Source organism: Sceloporus occidentalis, unplaced genomic scaffold, assembly GCF_023333645.1.
Source record: "Sceloporus occidentalis isolate IW3139 unplaced genomic scaffold, rSceOcc1.0.p SCAF_3, whole genome shotgun sequence".
NCBI lineage: Eukaryota > Metazoa > Chordata > Lepidosauria > Squamata > Phrynosomatidae > Sceloporus > Sceloporus occidentalis.
Window position 1 is genome coordinate 144,854,063 of NW_028316983.1, and position 21,476 is coordinate 144,875,538.

The 21,476-nt window shown below is 40.2% G+C and overlaps 1 protein-coding gene across 2 annotated transcripts in view; it reads left to right on the forward strand.

Annotated features, from left to right (window-relative positions):
- The window catches only part of VAV3 (vav guanine nucleotide exchange factor 3), a 208,634-nt gene that overhangs the window by 163,978 nt on the left and 23,180 nt on the right, over positions 1 to 21,476 (forward strand). For both annotated transcript variants that reach the window (XM_089516555.1, XM_089516556.1), the window contains exons 20-24: positions 4,740 to 4,876; positions 8,865 to 8,930; positions 15,082 to 15,116; positions 16,784 to 16,900; positions 19,339 to 19,426. In XM_089516555.1, coding sequence (XP_089372681.1) covers positions 4,740 to 4,876; positions 8,865 to 8,930; positions 15,082 to 15,116; positions 16,784 to 16,900; positions 19,339 to 19,426 — 443 coding nt within the window. The remainder of the gene's footprint in view (positions 1 to 4,739; positions 4,877 to 8,864; positions 8,931 to 15,081; positions 15,117 to 16,783; positions 16,901 to 19,338; positions 19,427 to 21,476) is intronic.

Sequence of the window (21,476 nt, forward strand, 5' to 3'; positions counted from 1 at the left end):
GCATGCCCAGGGGAGGGTGACCAAAATGGTGAAAGGTCTGGAAACCATGCCTTAGGAGGAGAGACTTAGGGAGCTGGGTATGAATAATAATAATAATAATAATAATAATATATTTATTTATACCCCGCTCTTCAGCCAAAAGGTTACGTTTAGCCCAGAGAAGAGAAGGTTAAAAGGTCATATGATAACCCTGTTTGAATATTTGAAGGTGAGTCATACTGAAGATAGAGCAAATTTGTTTTCTGTAGCTCCAGAGAATAGGACCCAGAGCAATGGGGTCAAACTACAGGAAAAGATATTCCAATTCAACATTAGGAAGACCTTCCTGACAGTAGGAGCTGTTCAACAGAAGAACACACTCCCTTGGAATGTGGTGGACTCTCCTCCTTTGGAGGATTTTAAACAGAGGCTGTATAGCTATCTGTATGTGTATTCCTGCATGGCAGGATGTTTGACTAGATGATCCTTCCAGCTCTGTGATTCTGTTATTTTAAGCTGGCAAGTGACTTGAAGGCACATGTACACACAATTGACTTCTGAGCTAAGGTTAGTGCTTATTAAACTCCTTATAGCAGTTTAATCCTGTGGACTGTTTTATCATGGGACCATATTGGCTGTCTGATTGTTACCTATAACAGAAATGTATTTTACATGTCAGTCCAGAGAGCAGCATCCAAACTGAGCAGTTTGGCACTGAAACTAATGTATAGCTATGATTTATAGCAGTTTTGGAAAATCTACCCAGCAACACTCTCTGGCTTTACTTTGCGAACGAAGATTCAGGAAGGACTCATCCCATGCTTTCAAACTATATATAGTAAATCACAGGAGTACAATAGATATATTTTAGCCTGCCACTAAAAAGTAGCTATTAAATCATAATGGAACATTACCAAACAAGCAAATGAAAACTGTCCAGCTTTTCAGATCATACAGTGGAATATATGGGAAGGAATAAATGTTGCTGAAGGGGGCAGAATGTCTGTTCACAACAAAGCTATTTTGATGTTCATTGTTGATTAATTTTGCATAAGTGACTCCAGAAAACCAGAATCTGAAAAAGTGACTGCCTAAATTTAACTATCACTTTGCTGTTATACAATCTGCCATGTTGCTCAGTGCCTCAGCTGCTGGCCAAGCCAGGGGTCTGTTTGCTTTGAGGCAATGGGCATTCTCTGGGTTTCAGTGGAGGTGGAGACAAAATTCATAATCTTTACATCGCAGCTCACTGAAAGCTAATATTTTAAGGATACATCTGCACTGCAGAAATAATCCAGTTTGATACACCTTCCATTGTCATGGGTCAGTTGTATGGAATCCTGGGATTTGTAGTTTGTTCTGGCTCCAGATGTCTTTGACAAAGAAAGCTAAATATCTCACAAAATTACAAATCCCAGAATTCCATAGCATTAATCCATGGTAGGTAAAGAGGTGGCAAACTGCATTATTTCTGCCATAGAGATGCAACCTCAGTGTTATGGAATTCTAAGATTTATAGTTTCGTGAGATATTTAGCCTTCTCTGCCAGAGAACTCTGGTGCCCCTTCAAACTACAAATCCCACAGTTCCATAGCAATGAGCCATGGAAGTAAAAATGGCATCAAACTGCTTTATTTCTGTGGTGTAGTAGCAGCCTGGACTTTGCAACCTGTGCAGGTTCAAGAGACTGAAGAAACTATGTATGCCTAAATGCTGAAAGGATGGTTTAAAATGGCACGCAAGGGGCAAGTGAAATCAATTTGTTGTAATGGCTGCTAAGCTCAAGCATGTTCACTATGTCACAATGCAGCTGTTGGTTGGTTTGCCAAGAATTCCAGCACAGCAGCAGCAGCTAGATACAAACTTAGAATTCTGGGTTTTTAATACCTGTTTGTTTGCTTCCTTGCTTTTGCTTTGGTTTTTGATATAGAGAAACTATAATCACCCAACACAGGGGCTAAAACCATGACTGGGTCATTTATTTGCTAATAATTTTGAAAAGTTGAAGAGACTTGTTGCTGAAAGAATCTATCTATAGTAGCAAAACCAACAGAAAGTCTTATAGCACTTCCAAGGCTATCAAACCTGTGCCTTTGGCAAGGTAAAGGACATTCCTCCGTAAAGAGTAATCACAACAGAAGCTGCCCTTGTAAAAGCTGTCACATCTCATTCTGCTCCCCGCATTACAGTGGTGATTTCAGTAAAATATTTTAAGCAGCGATCTTATCACAGGGGAGGTCAGTGGGTTGACAGTGACTCAAGAACATTACCACTTTTGCCATCAGATCAGCATTTACACCCTTGGTCATATGTTCCTTAATGACTTCCAAATGAGTCTGTGCACGTCTTGCACGCACACAGCCAACATTTCAGGTAAAACATCACCTGATGTGACCTTCCTTTGTTCAGCAAATAGGAACACTTTAATATGGCTTTGCTTAGCTCTCACAAAGGGCAGATGAGTTAATAAAGTTCTGTGTTCACAAAGAATAGTTAAAAAAATACTTTTGATTCATGTTTCTGTGCAACTTGTTCACTTTGTAGTCTTGGATATGAATCAAAATGCAGTTAGGCTTTTGAAACCAACACAAAATGGCTACATTTTAAAAAGTGTTCTCAAAGATATACATTTTTAACAAAGGATATGAAAGTGCATATACAGTTGTTCCTCTATATTCGCTAGGGTTAGGGGAACAAGACCCCTGTGAATATGGAAAAACCGCAAATAACAAAAACACTGTTTTTACCTGAGAGGACACTTCTCTAGGAATCTCTAGGTCCTCCAGTGCAACTCTGTGGTCAATGTCCAACATACACTGACCATAGAATGGCACTGGAGTAGCTACAAATGGTCTTTTAGTGCAACTTTTCGTTAAAGTTGACCACAGAGCTGCACTGGAGGACCTAGACAGTCCTAGAGAGAACATATTAATGAAATCCGTGAATAATCAAATCCGCAAATATCAAAGCCGCAAATATGGAGGGATGACTGTATTTAAAGTGATGCACAAAAATGTTGTATTGAATGGGAATAACTTACAAAAATGTGTAAAGGGGGGGGGGGGAGAGTACCATTAAAAATTTATACTTTCTACAAATGTGCACTAAATCAGGTATACTTTATAGGGCAAATCCTATCATGGGACAGTTTTGAGATTAAGGTGAAGTTCCCAGGAAGGAAGAATAGAGCAGGAAATAGCTGGACAATCACCGTGAATGTCCTTGGGCAAAGGGAGGTAATCACTCCCAGAGGGAGGTAATCTTGGACTTCTATTCATGTGTGAGGCCAAGGTCTATCACCCACCATCACTCCTATCAGTGAATGGATTATACAGATTCTGATCATAATTGATCTGTCTTGGCTAAGTGCCCCAACTTCCTCAGTGCTGATCCACCAAGTGTGTGTGTGTGTGTGTGGAGATTATTTCAGAAATAAATAGAATGTGTGAGGGCGTATAAAAACTTTGGTTGCATTAGTACATGGAGTGCTCAATGTGTAGACCCTGACCTACCCCCAGACCCCCACAACCACTTTTTGGGGGGGATATGAAAGGTGAACTGCCTCTCCTGTTTCACCTTTTAAATAAGCCACAGCTCCAGCTCCCATTTCACATCATAAATCACGGTTTTTCAAAACCAGAAGTAAACTTCCAGCCACTCATGGTTTTATTTCTTTCATTTTTGGCAATCCATGAATCTCCCAGTGGGCCCCAAAGGCAGGAAATTGGCCCCAGACCTGCTGAGGTTGCATATCCATGTGTTAGAGGATGCCCTGTTAGCGTCATAATTCACCCGAGAGTCTACCTAGTACTTGTTGTAGATGATACTGCAGTGGAGTTATTTTGCTTGTTGAGTACAATTGAAAGGTTGAATTACTGTGTAAATCCAATAACACTTAAGAAAAACGAGATTTTCTTTTCAAAGGATTATATCAGAAATATGGAGTCGTTTGTGATTCCTGTTGTCTTGGACATCTTTCCTTTTCAGCGAGACATGAATAAGACTGATGCTAAGCCTGCAGAATTTCTCCCTATGAGTGTCTAAAGCATTACTTCATCACATCTGTCACTCCTCCCCTCTTTTGCTCTAAAATTAGAACGATAATCTTAAGATATAGATTTTTACAGGGCCTGAGCTGTATATACTCTCAAAAAAGGATGAGCATCCATGGTAGTGAAATTGACTAGTGCCTCAAGAGAGAATTAATAGGACAGGAATGAGCTGATGAAAAAATTGATTCTTTTCCATTTAACTGTGCATGCTGTGCTTTTATGAACCAAGCAGCAGCCTAAAGGAAAATATTGTTTTCTTGAGCAACCCTTCCTCCCATAGTTATACAGAAAACGCAAGGGAGGGAGAAATATTCCTCCTTTCGTTACTCAGTTCATGCATCAAATACAGTGAGCTGTTGGAACATGTTCAAACATTTCTCCACCCTAAATAACTTGTTGGAGAGTCAGTCAGGTTGTTTAAAGCTTTCATATATTTTCCTTCATATTCATATTATATGAATTGGGAGTCAAAAGCCTGCAATAGTTACTTTTTTGGTCTACATCAGAAGAACCTCACAGGCAACATGGCTAGTACCAAAAGGTTTTTCAGCATTTTTTCCAAACTTTGTTTAAACAGTGTAAGAGGTGTCAATCAGAAGGTTTGAAGGTATGTATTCTTATGAAATAATGTGCTGTCCAAATAATTTATCCGGTGTAGCTAACCAACCTGTATTTTCTTCTCCCTGTCTCTCCTTCTCAATGTTTCAGGTTTGCCAAAAATGCAAGTAATTAGAAACTATAGTGGGGTACCACAGCCAACTCCGCATGATGGCCCTCCGCTACATATCCAGATTGGAGACATCATTGAACTCATCAAAGGAGATGCACATAGCTTATTTTGGCAGGTATAGTACTTGTCCCAGAAGTAATTGCTGAAGTAGCCTTGCCAAGTCTCATGACCTCCTGATACGTTGAACAAGAACTTCCATTAGGGTTCCAGATTGGGAAAGGCTGAGCTAAAGCAATGTGATGAGATTGTTTTCTGTAGGAGTCTTGGCCAATGACATCTTCTTGAAGCCAGTCAGTTATCTAGCATGACAAACATACCCTGTAAAAGAAGCATCAGCTGCTTGAATGCCTTTAATGTAGTAGATTACCACACTACACTCTTACAGTGCTGCTATTCCACTTTTACTTCTCTGGCTGCCTCCTACTGCATTTTCTGGTTTGTAGTTTAGTGATGCCTAAGAGCTCTCTGACTGAGAATTCTAAATGCCTCTCCCTAAACTGCAAACCCCAGAATGCAACGGGATGTAGCCAGAGTAGTAAAAGTGGAATTGCAGCACTATAAGACTTCAGTGTAGTAATCTCTATTATCTGGCTGTGCGCCTAAACCTGCAACCCAAGCCCAGACCAAATCTAGCCAGAAGAAAAATTGGACAGCCTCTAGAGAATAAATGAAAGTAGATAATCCCTTACAGAAATGTCATGAAATATTGTGAATTAGTATGGAAGTAGCTATGATCTTCTTGCATTGTATTTTCATTTGCTGCCATGCTGTCAATCTAGGCCTTCTGTAGAGTTGACTGTATACTACTAAATGGTAAACTCTCAGTTTTTCAGCTGTGTTCCTTGAAGTCATTGTGAAAACAACTTTTCTAGTCTTTTCACGTCTAATTTCCTATTGCTTTCTCATCTCTTAGTGGGCAATTAATATCTTGTTCATACTAGTGTCTTTTTTAAAATCTTTCCTTATTACCAAAGTTAAATTCCAGTTTTATATGATGTAATTTCTAAAATACTCAGCCAGCATTTTTTTTACATCTGTTCTTGGGTGTACCCCTCATCTAATTCTCCCAGCACACCTCATTTCTGTAAAGCAACTCCCACCCGCCTGCTAAGCTGCAAAGGAGCCACAAGCCACTGGAAAATCATGAGTGTCTTTTGAAAAGAGCACAATATTTTCATTTTATCCCTACACCCTTTCACAAGCTTTTAGGAGAGCACAACATTTTAGCAGCAATCTTTGCACCTTCTCTTGACTATGCCTTCTACTTTTTGAGTGTTAACTGGAGCATTGGATCAAAGGCTGACCCAGTGTCCTTCCAAGTTGTGCCACTTTCATTGCTATGTAAACTTTTCAAGATCATTGGAAGTCATTGAAATTTAATGCTAATTGTGGGTGTAGGTTGTTGGTCAAACAAGTCTAACAGACACTCAAAACATGTTGCTGTTTTATATATATCCTTTCTTTTTTCCAGTTCTGGAACTCAAAGTGAAATCCTACTGAGTTCAACAGAACTTTCTTCCTGATACACTGTTAAGACAGCAGCCTTAATTTTCACCAGACGATCCCATTGGATCAAGCTGTGGGGCAAAAACAATTATAACTTTAAAGAGGTAGCTAGCAGCTATGTCTTATTTTTCTTTGATTTACTATAGAGTAGATGTGGGAGGCTAATCATCAGAGCCCCAGTATGGAAGGGAAAGCGTAATTATTTTATAATATTAATTGTAAAGGTAAAGGTTTTCTCTTGACAATGGGGGCCATGCTCATCTGTTACTAAGCTGAAGAGCCAGCATTGTCAAAGATGACTCTGTGATCTTGTGTCCAGCATGACTACAAAGAACATTGTTACCATCTCACTAAAGTGGTACCTCTTTATCTATTTCCACGTTTACATGCTTTTGAACTGCTAGGTTGGCAGAAGTTGTGATTAGTGATGACAGCTCACTCCTTCATGCAGCACCTGGGCCACAAACTGCTGACCTGCCAATCTTGCAATCATTAGAGTCAGTGTATTAACCATTGAGCCACTGCATCCCAGAATATTAACTGTAATTACTCAGCTATCTCTGCCCCCACTCCCTGTTGTTACTATAGAGTAAGTGCAGGGCACATCCTTCCCTCCATAGTATTGATCTACAATTTATATTAATTGTAGAAAGACTATAAATTGTAGATTAGTACTGTGGAGGGAAGGATGTGCCCTGCACTTACTCTATAGTAACTGGGAGCAGTGGGAATGTGTAGGTGAGTAAGGTGTACTCTGTCCCTTGCCATTAAATGGGGGGGGGGGGGGGGAGTATGATTGTGCCATCTCACAAAGACCCTGCAATGTTAAGCCTGCATTACAATGTATGTTGTTATGTTCTGGCATTCCTGGAAGCTTAGCCCTGGGCTTAAACATGCCACACTGGTCTGTATGGGTTTAAAATGAAAACATTTCCATGCAGCTAGATTAAAAAAAGACTGAACTTCACAGTTCTCATATTGCATCTTCAGTCAGAGTTCTGGAGCAGTGACTGAAAACTCAGTTTAATCCACTGAAATTTTGTTCTTCATTCCCATTTGTTGTCTTTCAAACTAAATTGTATTAGGACATTTTACTGCCTGTTTAAGTTAGATGTTCATAGTGCTGGTGTGAACCAAGCACGACAACTTCTGTGGGAATCCTTTTATAGTGAGAGGGTTCCAAATGTATTAAGTCTGGTAATCAAATTTGAACTCTCTCTAGAAGCCAAGATGACTAAACTGAGACTTACTTTGGACATATCATAAGAAAGCATGACTCACTAGAAAAGACAAGAATGCTTGGCAACATAGAAGACAGTAGGAAAAAAGGAAGGCCACCTTACAATGAAGAAAACTATAGACTGAGTCTGTATGCCTGCAGCTGTGTTGATGTTAGGGTGACTTGGAGATCTCTCATTCACAGGGTTGCCAATGGTTAAACTTGACTTGATGGCAGTGAACAGGAACAACAAGCATAAAAATGTAATATGATGGACCCTGTCTGGGGCCTTAGTCCTTAAAAGTATGAGGGATGAATCTCCATTAAAAATATCCCTTTTATAAGACATTTTCTGCTCAAAGAGACTGCATACTCAGATTTAGGCTCTCCTTTACTGGCATGCTGTTTTTCTGTATACCTCATCTGAGCTGTACATAGATACTGGAGAATTGGCCTGGTCTGGAACAGTTGCATGACATTTGAAGGAGTCTCCGATAATGTAGCTGACAAGCAGTCCAGTTTGTAAGAAAGGGCAGAATTTGCTACATCTCTCTAAAATGGGTCTTCAAGAATTCTAGTTGGTTACCTGGGCTCTAGTTTTGCTAAAGTAAGACAAGGCATCCTTGGACTTCAGAGATTTTCACAATTTTCATCAGCAGTGTTACTTCAAGAGTGATAAAATTTGATGTTTTTGTTTGTGAAAGCAATGCTTCTATCACTGGGCACATCGTGTGATGTGCTTCTTCACAAAACAGGATTACTTCCTCATGATGTGAGCTTCCATGGAGACACTTTTTTTGCCTGCTTGGAGGTATGAATGTGGTACCTTTTCTTCAAGTGGTGCATGGCTGAATTCAGGGTTTTAATGGAATATGGCTATTTTCCTCTGTTGTCTCTGGCCTGCTGCTAGAGTCTCCTATGTTGTATGCAACTCATTGTACAGTCGGCCCTTCTTATACAAGGATTTTTTATACACGGATTTAAGCATACACGGTTTGAGAATGTTCCAAAAAAGTATAAATTTACCTTGATTTTCCATTTTTTATAAGGGACACCATTTTGCTATGTCATTATAGTTAATGGGACTTGAGCATACACGGATTTTGTTATACACGGGAGATCTTGGAACCAAACCCCAGCGTATAACAAGGGTCCACTGTACACTAGGATTCTGGAAGACCATCTTTTGAATCACCACTTAGGCATGAAATCTACTGGGCAAGTCATACCCTCTCAGGCTTTGAGAATGGCAATGCCAAACCTGTTTTGAATAAATCAAGCCAAGAAAACCCTATGTTAAGGTTGACATAGGTCAGTCTTGACTTGAAGACACATTAACAAATATTCTTCCTAATGGAATGTTATTATCTCTTTGTAGGGTAGAAATTTGGTGACTCGGGAGCTTGGTTTCTTTCCAAGTGATGCTGTAAAACCATGTCCATGTGTAAGTAAAACTATACACTTCTGTTTATCAGTATAATTATTTCACAAAAATATCTGCAGTGAACATGCCTGATTCATGCCAAGTTTTTTTAAAATTAATACTGCCTTGTGAAATTTTAATTATTTTGTAGTGACCTTTTGTGTGTGTTTGCATGCTATACTTAATGTTGTTTTAGAATCTATCATTGCGAAGTTCTTGGTTATTAGATTTAAAATTGGAAGTATGATGTAAACTTCCACAAATTATGGCTTTTCAAATTTAGTAAGTTAAATCATCTAACTGGTTTTCAGATTCAGTACACTCTAAGCCTACAGCAAATGCATTGTGCAATCACTGGGCTGCTTTCTTATAAGTGACGCAAGAATGCTCTGGTTTTAATATATTTCCCAGTCACCTTGGGTTATAGAGGGAGATTAGACCACAATAATAGTTTGAGAAATGCTTACAAAAACTACAAAAGCTATCAAACCAAAGCTCTTAGCCTGTTCTGTCATATGTCTGCATGCCTTTCCTTTCCTTGAATTCTTCACTTTCTTTCCTGTCAGAGGTGTGCATACTTTCATTATATTTTAGCATGCCAATAAATCAGCACTCTGTAGAAAACTACAGTCTTTAAGCAAAGTTCTGCCGAATAGTTCATATGATACTAAGTTGATCTCACATAGTTGGACCAGAAGTAGAAGGGTACATGGCTTCAGTTCCCTAATTTAAGACTAAAGTGTTTATTCCCACCTGTTCCAGTTAAGATATAGATTTCATAGTGCTAGAGAGAAATTTCAAAGAATATTTTCTCATTCTTGATGAAAATGGATGTTACGGTATTCTGAGACAACCTGTTGAGAAATTGTCACTGGTTGCATGTTTTTTCCCCATTTGGGGACATTTTTCTGAAAAGTTTCTTGGCACAAAAATTGTTTTGAGTATAAAAAATTAAAACCATATTCAAGTCATAATCTCATAGATAAATGCATAATCTTGTTCAGTATGAAGAAAATGTTTGAATTAATTTGTTCTTACATACAAGAATAAAACAAGGAAAGATTCATACCCCTATTTTCTGATCAGAGAGAAAGCTCCTATTAGGGATCTTAGGACCCCTTCAGGTTCTCCCACTCTTGATTTCATGGGGTTTCTGTCAATCCCACTCATATATACTTCCCTGACTTCATTTCAGGTTGTTAGACTTTGTGTTTTCTTAGAAGATTATCACACCAGCACTTAAGCGCTACTAAATCACCTCTAAATCAGGGAATCGTCGGCTCCCCTCTAGCGTCACTGAATCGTTCAGGGAGAGGGAATTTCCTCTGAAGGGAAACTTTGCATTCAGGGGAAATTGTTAGTTTCTTGGAAAGACCCCGTTAAGTATCACAAATGTACATTTTCTCTTAACAAGTCTCAGGAAATGCAAAAGTACAACTGAGAAGGCTGGTCAGCTTCAAAGGGGAAGCAAGACTGATCTGTCAAGCCTTTACTAGGACAGTATTTAACAGGGTGGAGATTTATTTCATTTTAGGTCTATGCTGCCTTTCTCCCAGAAAGGGATCTAAGGCAGCTCACAGATAAAATCGTTTAAAAACTTTACAATAAAAAATTAAAAAACAATTAAAATCAACTAGCTAAAAACAGTATAATATTACACAAAACATATAAAAGTTAAAAACATAACTAAATCACCCACCCTGTATAAAAGCCTCCCTGACATGATTATATATTAAAAGCCTGCTTGAATAAAAATGTCTTTGCCTCCCAGTAAAAAGAAAGCATGAAAAGGGCCATCCTAGCCTTCCATGGAAGAGCATGCCAGAGGAACAGCCACTGAGAAAGTACTCTTTCGTGTCTTCAACAAACGAGCCTGTGAGGGTGGTGGGATGGAGAAAAAGCCTCCCCCGTAGATCTTAGGGCCCTTGCAGGTTCTTATGGAGAGATATTATCATGTAGGGCTTTATAGGTCATGACTAGCACTTTGAATTGTATCTAGAAATGAATCTGTAGCCAGTGGAGCTGTTTTAACAAGGGAAGTTTATGCTCTCTATAAATGGCCCCATCAGCATTCTGGCTGCTGCATTTTGACCCTGCTGAAGTTTCTTAACAGTTTCCAAAGACAGTCCTCCATAGAGTGAGCTTCGTAGTCGAGATGGAATTCAATCAAGGCATGTGCCACTGTAGCCAGATCTGACATCTCAAGGAACAAGCGCAGCTGGTGCAAAAGACTTATAGTAGCTGTGAAAATGCACTCCTGGCCACTGCTGAAACCTGGGCATCCAGACTCAGGTGTTTGCAGTAGGGAAACCTCGGCATCCAGGTGAATCCAGGAGCACACCCAAGCTGTGAGCCTGAAGTGAAGTTGAAGGCTTTCATCACCAGCATCCATAGATTTTTGTGGGTTTTTCAGACTATGTGGCCATGTTCTAGAAGAGTTTATTCCTGACATATCACCATCATCTGTGGCTGGCAGCTTCAGAGAATAAATGCATAGCCCGAAAAACCCACAAAAATCTATGTGAGCCTGAATTTCAGGGGGGGTGTAACCCCATCCAGCACAGGCAGAGTTCCTCTTCCATGATCTGTTTTCTGACTGACCAGGAGCACTTCTGCCTTGTTTAGATTAAGTTTCAATTTGTTTGCCCTCATCTAATCCATTATTGACAGCAGACATTGGTTCAGTACAGAGACAATTTCCTTTGAATTGGATGGAAAGGAGAAATAGAATTAGGTGCCATCCACATACTGGTGACACCACATCCCTAAACTCTGTTAGCTTCTGCCAGTGGTTTCATGTAGATATTAAATAGCATGGGGGACAACACAGAACCCTGTGAGACTCCACAGGATGGCTGCCAGGATGTCAGGTCCCCCCAGCACCCCTTTTGAGTTCACCCTCCAAGAAAGACTGGAATCACTTCATAACAGTGCCCCCAAGTTCCATCGCAGAGAGGGTGCCAAGAAGGATACCATGGCTGATGGTATTGAACGTCACTGTCTAGCAGGACCAACAGGGACACAGCCTCCCTGTCCAGTTCCCTGCATAGGTCATCCACCAAGGCAACCAAAGCTGCCTCTGTCCCATAGTCAGACTGGAAGCCAGATTGAAATGGATCTCAATAATCAGTATCATCCAGAAAGCCCTGGAGCTAGGAGGCCACAACTTTGCCAAGAATGGAAGATTAGATACTGACCGATAGTTATTCAGATTGGGGGGATCAAGCGAGGCTTTTTCAATAACAGTTTCACCACAGCCTACTTCAGGCAGAATGGAAACTTTCCTTGCTACAGTCAAACATTCACCACTCTCTTTACCCACTCATCCAGCCCCCCTGTAGCTGCTTTCAGGAGCCAGGAAGGGCAAAGATCCAGTATACACATGGTGGACCTCACTTCTCCATAACAGTTAACAATTCTATGCAACAGAAAAAAGGTGTTTTTTTTAATTCACAAGATATCAGTCACAAATATACTGACACAAATAATGTGCTATGGCATGGGACAATCAACAAATACCACATAAAGCTTGTCAAGTGTGACAAGCACATTTTTTTTTATTCAAGTAGGAGAGTGGATAGGAATTTAAAAGACTGAAATGGAAGTGATAATTATCAATGAGTTATATAGGTTGGGGTGAAATATATTCCATTCTTATCAGGGAGAAGTTGGGTTGCATAAATCTGCAGTATGAATAAACATCAATCCTCAGCATATTAGAGACACATTGTTACTAGAAAGATAAATTGATGCTATTCTAACATTCACCTAAAGGGCAAAATATAAACATTATGTTATGACAAACTATAAGACTTGGAGATACTAAAATATCTATCACTCTTTGAAGCACCATAACTTACTACTGTTATTAAATAACAGCCTTTACAACCAGTCTGTATAAAAGTGCCTAGAAACAGCATAAAATACATTTATCACAATGCAAGATGAGTAAATATTGAATGAAAATGTCTGGAGGCCTGGAATATTTATAGTATGCTGTGTTCCCTGATAGCAGTGATAGGCATTTTTCTGTCTGCAGTAGGGAATATGTCCCAACCAAGACATTTTCTAGCTTACGTTCACTTGCTTTCATTCTTGCTTTTTCTTTTTGGGGTGTGGGTTCATGCTTACCATAAGAAAATGATACTGTTGATTTTCCAAACAGTCCTGTGGGAGTGGTAGTATTCTTGAGGGCACAATCATTTCACATGTTGTAGTTTGGCCACTACATACACTATGGTAAAGTGTGAGTTATATATGCTAACATGCTTCTTCTTCCTGCTCCCTTGATGGTATGTTTGCATGTCTCTGGAGTGAAATCATGTAGAGGCTTGGACCAAGAAGGACCAGATTCCACAGAGCTTTTTGTTAATATAAAGTTGTGTATGTGTGTGCATGCTCATGCATAGGAGAAGTTAAAGCAAAAATAGTCTGAGGCATGCCTTTGGAAGTGCCTCCTCCTTGAGGCACACTGTTTCTGTCCTGGAAGGAGTAGGATTCTTTAGAAAAGTTGCAGTTAAGGGCTCATTAAATACAAACTAATTAATATTCATTTCTTGTCCTTATGCAGTTATACTCAGGGCGCTCTATGGATGTATCCACACTGCAGAACTAAAGAGTTTGACACAATTTTAACTGCTATGACTCTGTCCTACAGAATCTTGGGATTTGTAGTTTGGTGAGGCAAGAGAGCTCTCTGACAGATCAGGCTGAGTATCTCACTAAACAATAAATCCCATGATTCCACAGGCTGGAGCCATGACAGTTAAAGTGGGGTCAAACTGCTTTATTTGTATTTGTAGTTACAGATACATAGATGCACTATTAAAATACTATAAAATTGTTTAGATTAAATCCAATAATTCTGCATGAGCTGTAGTGAAACAGCTCATAAACAATGGCAATGATCAGAGCTTGGCAAAACAGCAAACTATGGGTATCCTGAAGCCCAGGCTTAGCAATTCATTAGCTCTGATGAAAGAGTTTAAGTATGAAGGAAGGAACAAAGCTTCAGTGGGGCTGCTGTGCATCCTGTTTACAATATGCACCTTATACAAGGCATCACAATTAGCCTTAGATATCTTGCCTGTGTTGTTTTTTACTGAAAAAAGGACTAACAAAGTTACTTTTTTGAAAATTAAGCCCATGTTTAATTCTTGCACTGAAATTGATTTAAGAGAAAGAAGTTTCACTTTGTCTGAATTGTGCTACTGATAATGGTGATAATAGCATGAATCCGCGAAGACCATTGGTGAACTTCACCTAGGTTACCATATGTCCTCCCATTCCCAGACATGTCCTCTTTTTCTTTCCATGCAGATTTTAAAATGTTCAAACATTTAATACTTGAAATTATTTTGCCTTTTCCCCACTAGTGCCACCTTCTTATTCCTACCTCTTTGGCTTAGTCGAGCGCTCCACTAGGAGAAGGGATGGAGGCCAGCCCAGCGGCACATTCAGAGAAAGAGAGGCAGTGACTCAGGGGTGGGATGGATAAAGGAGACAGACCCAGAGGGGGGAAATGAGCTAGTAAAGTAAGGCAACTGAAGGAGTCTCCAGCTGTACAGGGGTGCTGGAACAGGGTGGCTTGGTGGAATGGTTGAGGTAGCTGTTGGAAGATGTGGGAAAGGGGGAAAAGGAAAACAAAATTGTTGTTTAAATACAATGAAGGTCAGGAATATTAGAAATGATCACAGCTTATATAGTAGGAGTATTTAAAGTGAGAGTCCTCATAGTGGTTTGAAGCAGTCAGTCATTTCTAGTTACCATCTCACAAAGGCTACACATGGCCAATGGGCCACCCTCCATTAAGACCCAGGCCCCCAAAATTGGGACTTTCTTCACCTTTCCACTGCTACAGTGTGTGGTGCAAAATTCAGAGCAAATGTGTTCCCCCATTTGTTTTGGACTTCAAATCCTAGAAGGCTCAGCCAACTTGGTCAACAGTCAGGAATTATGGGAGCTGAAGTTGAAAACATCTGGAGGACCAAAGATTGGGTTTGAAGCAGTTAGTCATTTCTAGTTACCATCTCACTTGATTTTAGCTGTTTCAGGTTATATGGTAACCCCAACTTGCTAATACTATTTATTACCAATACTATTTATTACTAATAGTATTTATTTGGCAAATCAAAACATTTAATTGGAATTTGCTTTTGTTTTCAAATCTTAGGTTCCTAAACCTGTGGACTATTCATCCCAACCGTGGTGAGTAGCTCCAGCCTTCATGTATTATTGTAGTTTTGATTAGACTGATTGGTTTCCAGTCTTCAGCAGTAGGCATTTTGTTGTAATAATGAAATATATACACTGCCTAACAGCTGTGTATAAGTGCATCATGCCATACATTTAGACAGCCCCCCAGATTTATGTATACAAAGATGCTATGTTCTTGTAGATTAGTGAGAGTATGTAGTAAGAGACAGCTAAAGTTTTGATGCTTAAAAACCAAATATAAGAGAGATGTAGGCGCTCCTCTCCCCACTGGATCGGGGCCTCAGCTGCCAGAACGGCAGCCTCTGGGGCCCCGATCCGCTGCTTTCCAGGCCGTGGGGAAGCGGCAAAAGGCCGCTTCCCCGCAGCCTGGAAAGGGGTGTCCTTGGGGCTTTGTGCCCCAAGGACACCCGATGATGGCGGGGAGGAGGAGAAAGGGGCCGCTCGGCCCCTTTCTCCCTTGCGTCGTTGGCGCAGCCGTCTGAAGGCTGTGCCAGCAATGCAAATTGTGGAAGGAGCTCCTTTTCGTAGCTCCTTCGTGTGCCATGAAAAGGGTGCTCTAGGTGCCCTCATGCGGCGCAAAGACGTCACGTCCACATCACCCCGTTTGGAGGCGCCATGTTCGTGACGTCATAATGGCGGCCACTGTGTGGAATGGGCACTGCCATTTTGGACGCGCTGAGTGCATATTAGAGTTGGGGGCGTCCGGAAAGGACGCCCTTTTCTAACCCTAGTATGCGCTCCTCGCATACTAGGATGCCCGTCTGTAACGGGCCGTAGACAGCCCTTCAGTGCTCACACTTTCCCATTGCATCAGGTCTATAACCTCTAGCCACTTCCTTGCTTTGAGAACTCCAGAATGACCCTGTCTGGTAGGTTCCCTTAATCTCAGTTTATTGGTGAAAGAAGGGGATAATTCTGTCCCTGCTTAAATGCATGTGGAAATTAAGAAATCATGTTTCTGCATATCTCCTTCAACTCCTTCTTTTTCAGAGGGAAGGGCTGTGGCTCAGCAGTAGAGCACAAGGTTTTCATGCAGAAGGCCCTGGGCAAAGCCTGAAAAGTTACTTTTTAAACATAGCATTCTCATAACTAATTACCCTGTTTGAAAACTAATCTGTTCTCTTGTTGAAATATTGAAAATACATTATTTGTTGCACTGCTGATCCCTTTTCAAACAACACTGTACAATTGCTATGGGAACGGCAAAACACCAGGAAAATTCTTATCAAAATACTCTGAAAAATACCTTAATATGCTCTTTCAAAATAAATTTGGAAAGCCACTAAAAATATAACTTCTTATATCAGTAAAGAAACTTGGTTCCTAATTACTATGTTACTTTTGGAATGTACCTTTTATATTACATTACTTCATAACATAAAAATGTGCTTTGTGGATTTTTTAAAAAAGTAACTCCCCCCCCAAAATATTCAAAAATGGCAACATTATAGGAGTGTCTTGTAAATGTTACTCATACCCCCCCCCCCCCAGTCTTAATGGCGTCACCAGACATTCCTATGATCTCATTACCCCACAAAATTGTTTGTTAGTTCCAAACTTTGGTTGTGGGTTGATTCACCTGAGAGCTTTTTAAGCTCATGCCCATAGGGTCCACTTTGAAGGGCAGTGTTGTTAATGAGAGGCTCACTTTGTTGCAGGTATGCAGGAACAATGGAAAGGTTGCAAGCTGAGACTGAACTTATTAACCGGGTAAATAGCACTTATTTAGTGCGTTGTAGGACGAAAGAATCAGGAGAATATGCCATTAGCATTAAGTAAGTAGAGAATTTCCCCCCCGGAAATACATTTCTTCATATCATTATTACTGCAATTGATGTGTAAATGTTGATAACCCCTACGATCAATTCTGACTGTCAGTTTCACTTATCTGGATTTCACCTACATTTCCATAAAGTATATATCCATTTGCAAAATGTTTATGAATACATAAAAGTTTTAAAATCTATGGTTGTTGGATATGGCAAATTGTTCAGTAAGAGATAGGCATGAGTAGGGTTGAAGGGGCATTTTTGGCAGTTCCTGATTCTGTGTGGGCTACACTGCTGGAATTTGGGGAGGGGGCAGGACTGAATTTTGATCATTTCTAGTTACCATCCCACTTGATTTTAGCTGTGTCAGGGTAGACATTCAGGGAAAACTGTACTCCCTAGAGACAATTTTGGTTAAAATAAAAACCCCTCTAGCTGATTTTTTAAAAATTGGACATTTAAGGGAGTTTGAAGGACTAAGGGCCCCAAGGGCTACACATGGCCAGTGGGTTACCCTTCATGAAGATCCAGTCACCCAAAACTGGGACTTTCTTTGCCTTTCCACTGCTACAGTGTGTAATGCAAAATTCAGAGCAAATGTGTTCCTCCATTTTGGACTTCAATTCCTAGAAGGCTCAGCCAACTTGGCCAACAGTCAGGAATTATGGGAGTTGAAGAACCAAAGATTGGGACTCATCTGGAGGACCAAAGATTGGGGCCAAAGATTTAGAGACTTAGAATGACCTGGAAGAAGGAAGGACGGCCACTAATTCTGGGGGGAAAGTCTGTTCTTTCCATGTGTGTTCCCTCTCCCATCCCATCTTAGGGGTGGACAGCACAGGGTGCGTGCGGCCACCCTTGAGAGCATGACATGATGGCAGTGGGGGCAGGGAGGTCTGACTGAGTGGCACCTCTCTTCTGGGGTGTCACCCAGTGTGGGCTGTACCACCGCACTCCCTAGTGGCACCACTGCTTGCTGGGTGTAAAGAGATGCTGCTTTGGCACAGTAGCTTTTGAATCCAACTAACCCAGAGATCTACATATGCAGTGGGATGCTACCCATTGTTGAAGTCAATCACACTCGTTTTCAGGCATCCATGTTTCTGCAAGTCATCACTTCACTGGGGAAGCTGCACTAATGGCTAGTTTGACTTGGGGCACAAATAACATTATGCTAGTTAGCATGAAGTAATTTAATGGTCCACTTGCATGTTAACTAGAATATGTTTAGAACTAGTCTGAGTGCCAACTGACGTCAGACAACAGACTATGTTCCCTTCCCTTTGTAGCCAAGGGTCCGTAGGGGAATTTTATTATGTTGTTATTAGTCCAAATATTGCAAGAGGGGGCTGGCTACAAGAGCCCACCAAGATCGTCTCCCGATATGTATACGGAGTAGACCAGGGCCTCCCAATAACTGAAGCTGAGACAGATTGCAATAACTAAATGTCTACTTTATTGAAAACAGGGGGAACACACACAATGCACACACACACACACACACACACACATTCAAGGCTCAGGAAGATAGGTTGGAATTGTGGAAAAGATGTTTAGGCTTGGCTAATGGTATACTCACCAAGATGTAGTCTTCCTCCGGGAAGCGAATGGGATGTGGGACAGTGAGACAAGTCTGCTCCGCAACCTGGGTTTGAGCAGAAATGCCGGCTACCAGAACAGAGGTCTGACTGACGTGGAGTAAGTAGACCTTTGGGATGGCGCGCTGAGCAGCCAAAGTTGGGACCTTTTAAGGGCGAAATCTCGCCTGAAGGCAAAGAGTTTTGGTGATTGGAACAAAGGAGTTTAATTGCTTTCTTTCACCTGGATGTCTGGATCTGATAATATCAATGACTTAAGTTGTTCGGACAACAGACTTGAGGAGGGGGTGATAGCTTCAGGAAAGGCAAACATTTTACTCCTTCTGACTCAAGATAATCCCTTCATGCGACTTCCCAGACCTTCTAAGATGTAAATGGGGCTTCTCCCCTCAGGGGAGGTGCACATGTCCTCTCGCTTTGCCAGTAATGGCGGACAGGCTTGGAGTCTGGCCAGGGGTCATCCAAGGGTTATCATTGATTCCAAAATTTATATGAAGCAGCATGGGTAACACCTTAAATTGCATGTGAATGGAAAGAAAGGTAAAGAATATTATTATTTTTTAAATGTGAACCTGTTTTGTCAATGTGAACTTGAATACAGTCATTATTATGGGATCCCATAATTACAACTTGCTGGGAGGGCTTTTCTAAAATCTAAATTAAGACTGTTTGCAGCCAGACCTGAATAAATGTGTTTTGTTAATTAAGTGTCAACAGTATACTGGCAAGGATCTGTATTTTGTCTTAAGAATTTATTCATCCAGTGGTGGGGCATGCCCTCAAGTAATTATTGATCTTTGCTGATTAAAAACACATTTATATTCATAAGTTATTTGTTGCCCATAGGTACAATAATGAAGTGAAGCACATCAGGATTTTCACAAGAGAATGTTTTTTTCACATTGCGGAAAATAGGAAATTTAGAAGTTTAATGGTAAGCATGTATTTATTTTTTCTCCTCCCCTCACTCCTAATATCTCATTTAACTTGATCTAATTTAATCTCACGTCATAGATTCATTGATTCATTGGTTCTGTCGGAAAAAATATCATAGTAAATGCATTCTAGATTTCTTATCAGTGTTATATATAAGAACATAATAAGAGTGATTTCAGAGTAGTCCAAATATCTGGCTAAACCATAATTCTGTTTATTCAGGGGAAAACCAGGCCATGAATGGCCAGTGGAACACAGGTGGTGGTACATCTAAAGATTGGGGAAGTTACTTTCTGGGGGACAACTGAAAGAATTTCTCTTAATACTAGATGTACAAAACAAAGAGGGGAAGGATGAACAATTGCCAAAGTTTCCTGTTTGCCATGCAGGTTATTGTCTCTGAAGTGGTCCTGAGCCATAATGATCATTCAGAAGTTGGCCTTTAGTCTAGTCTAGATAGACAGTTCTTCTGTTTTATAAATAACAACATTTGGACTGAAGTTTAGGCTCCTTAAATTATTTTGGTTTTATAAACTTTATTATGGTTGGGTAGAATACTAGATGAGTTTTTGATGAGATAGAACGTTACAGTAAATAAACAATCGGCCTGTATTTTCATTTTAAAAAGCAATATGCAGTGGCTTGAAAGAGCAGAATAATTAGATGTTATGCTTTTACTTTGATCTTTGTACCTATTCCTTAACTCTTAGTATGTGGTGACTCCTTAAGGATTTGTTTAGAGTTATACAATCAAGATTCAGAGAAAATAGACCACATGCTCTATTTCCTTGTAAAAGCAATTTCATGGTTTTATGAAATCTGTATTTTGCATCCTTTTCTGCCCCTTTATTTCTGTGGCTTCAATACTAACCATGCTGCCATATGCACAACCATATTCCAGAATGTCTGTTTTGTTGTGCCAGAAGGTGTTTATCTCCAAAACACCATTTCATATATAAAGGAATGAAGGATTGAAGTAAGTTTCCAAGAATAAAGTTGTCGCATAGTTAATCTTTATGTAAGCTGCAATGAAGGGCTCTCTTGATTCCGTTGCCATTTTGCTGTGTTTTATGTTGTAGAGTCAGAGTATTTGATTTCTTTTCTAATTCAGAGAGAGAGAACTCCAAACCAAGTATCATTCTTAGCCAGTGATCCAGAAAGGCAGTTGCCAAGGCTGCTGTGATGACTGCCTCTCCAAATTTGGGGCAAGGTCCATTTTGTCCTTTCTAATTCAACTTGAATATCATGACTTGACAACCTGGATAGGATTTAGAGTTTGTTTGGGTTGATAATCTATTTGTTGTTTGTTGATCTGTGCCTTCAAGTCATTTCTTACTTATGGTGGGTCTATCACAGAGTTTTCTTGACAGGATTTGTCCAGAGGGTTTTTCCTTGCTTTTCCAGGATCATCCAGTGGATTTCCATGGCTGAGCAGGGATTCAAACACAGGTCTCCTAGTGTCCTAATCCAACACTCAAACCACTACACCATACTGCCTCTTAATGATCCATACATATATCCAAATTCTAGAAAGCTGAAGTCGAAGGCAGGATGAGGGTGGGACTATTTATCTTATGCTTGCTCATTGGAATTTGTAAAGATCCCTAAGTTTAAAAACACAGGACAGAACATGCAGAGTTGAATTTGGCTTTTCCTTCTTTTTTAATATGCACATCATAGCAAATAATTAAGATTTCTGACATTTTAAATTCTTAGCAGAACTTTGAGAGGCTGAAAGTCAAAATCAAAAGGAAAGAGTAAGTGAAAAAAAGGACCATACATGGCAACGCTGTTTGTTTTTCTCCCTCCCTTTGATTGACTTCCAAGTACTTTACAATTTTAGAGGAGCTATTCCGAAATTATAACAATCGTTTGGGAGGTTATTTCTCATCATTTGAAGATATTGTAGTGGGCACAATGGCTGTTGTTAAGCAGAAGCTCAATGTGTTTTGCAGCCCGATCCTCTGCATATTTACTTATGTATAAGATCTTAGGCAAATAAAAGAACTTATAAATGTGTAAATTTGATCTCTTTCCCAGAGCAGTTA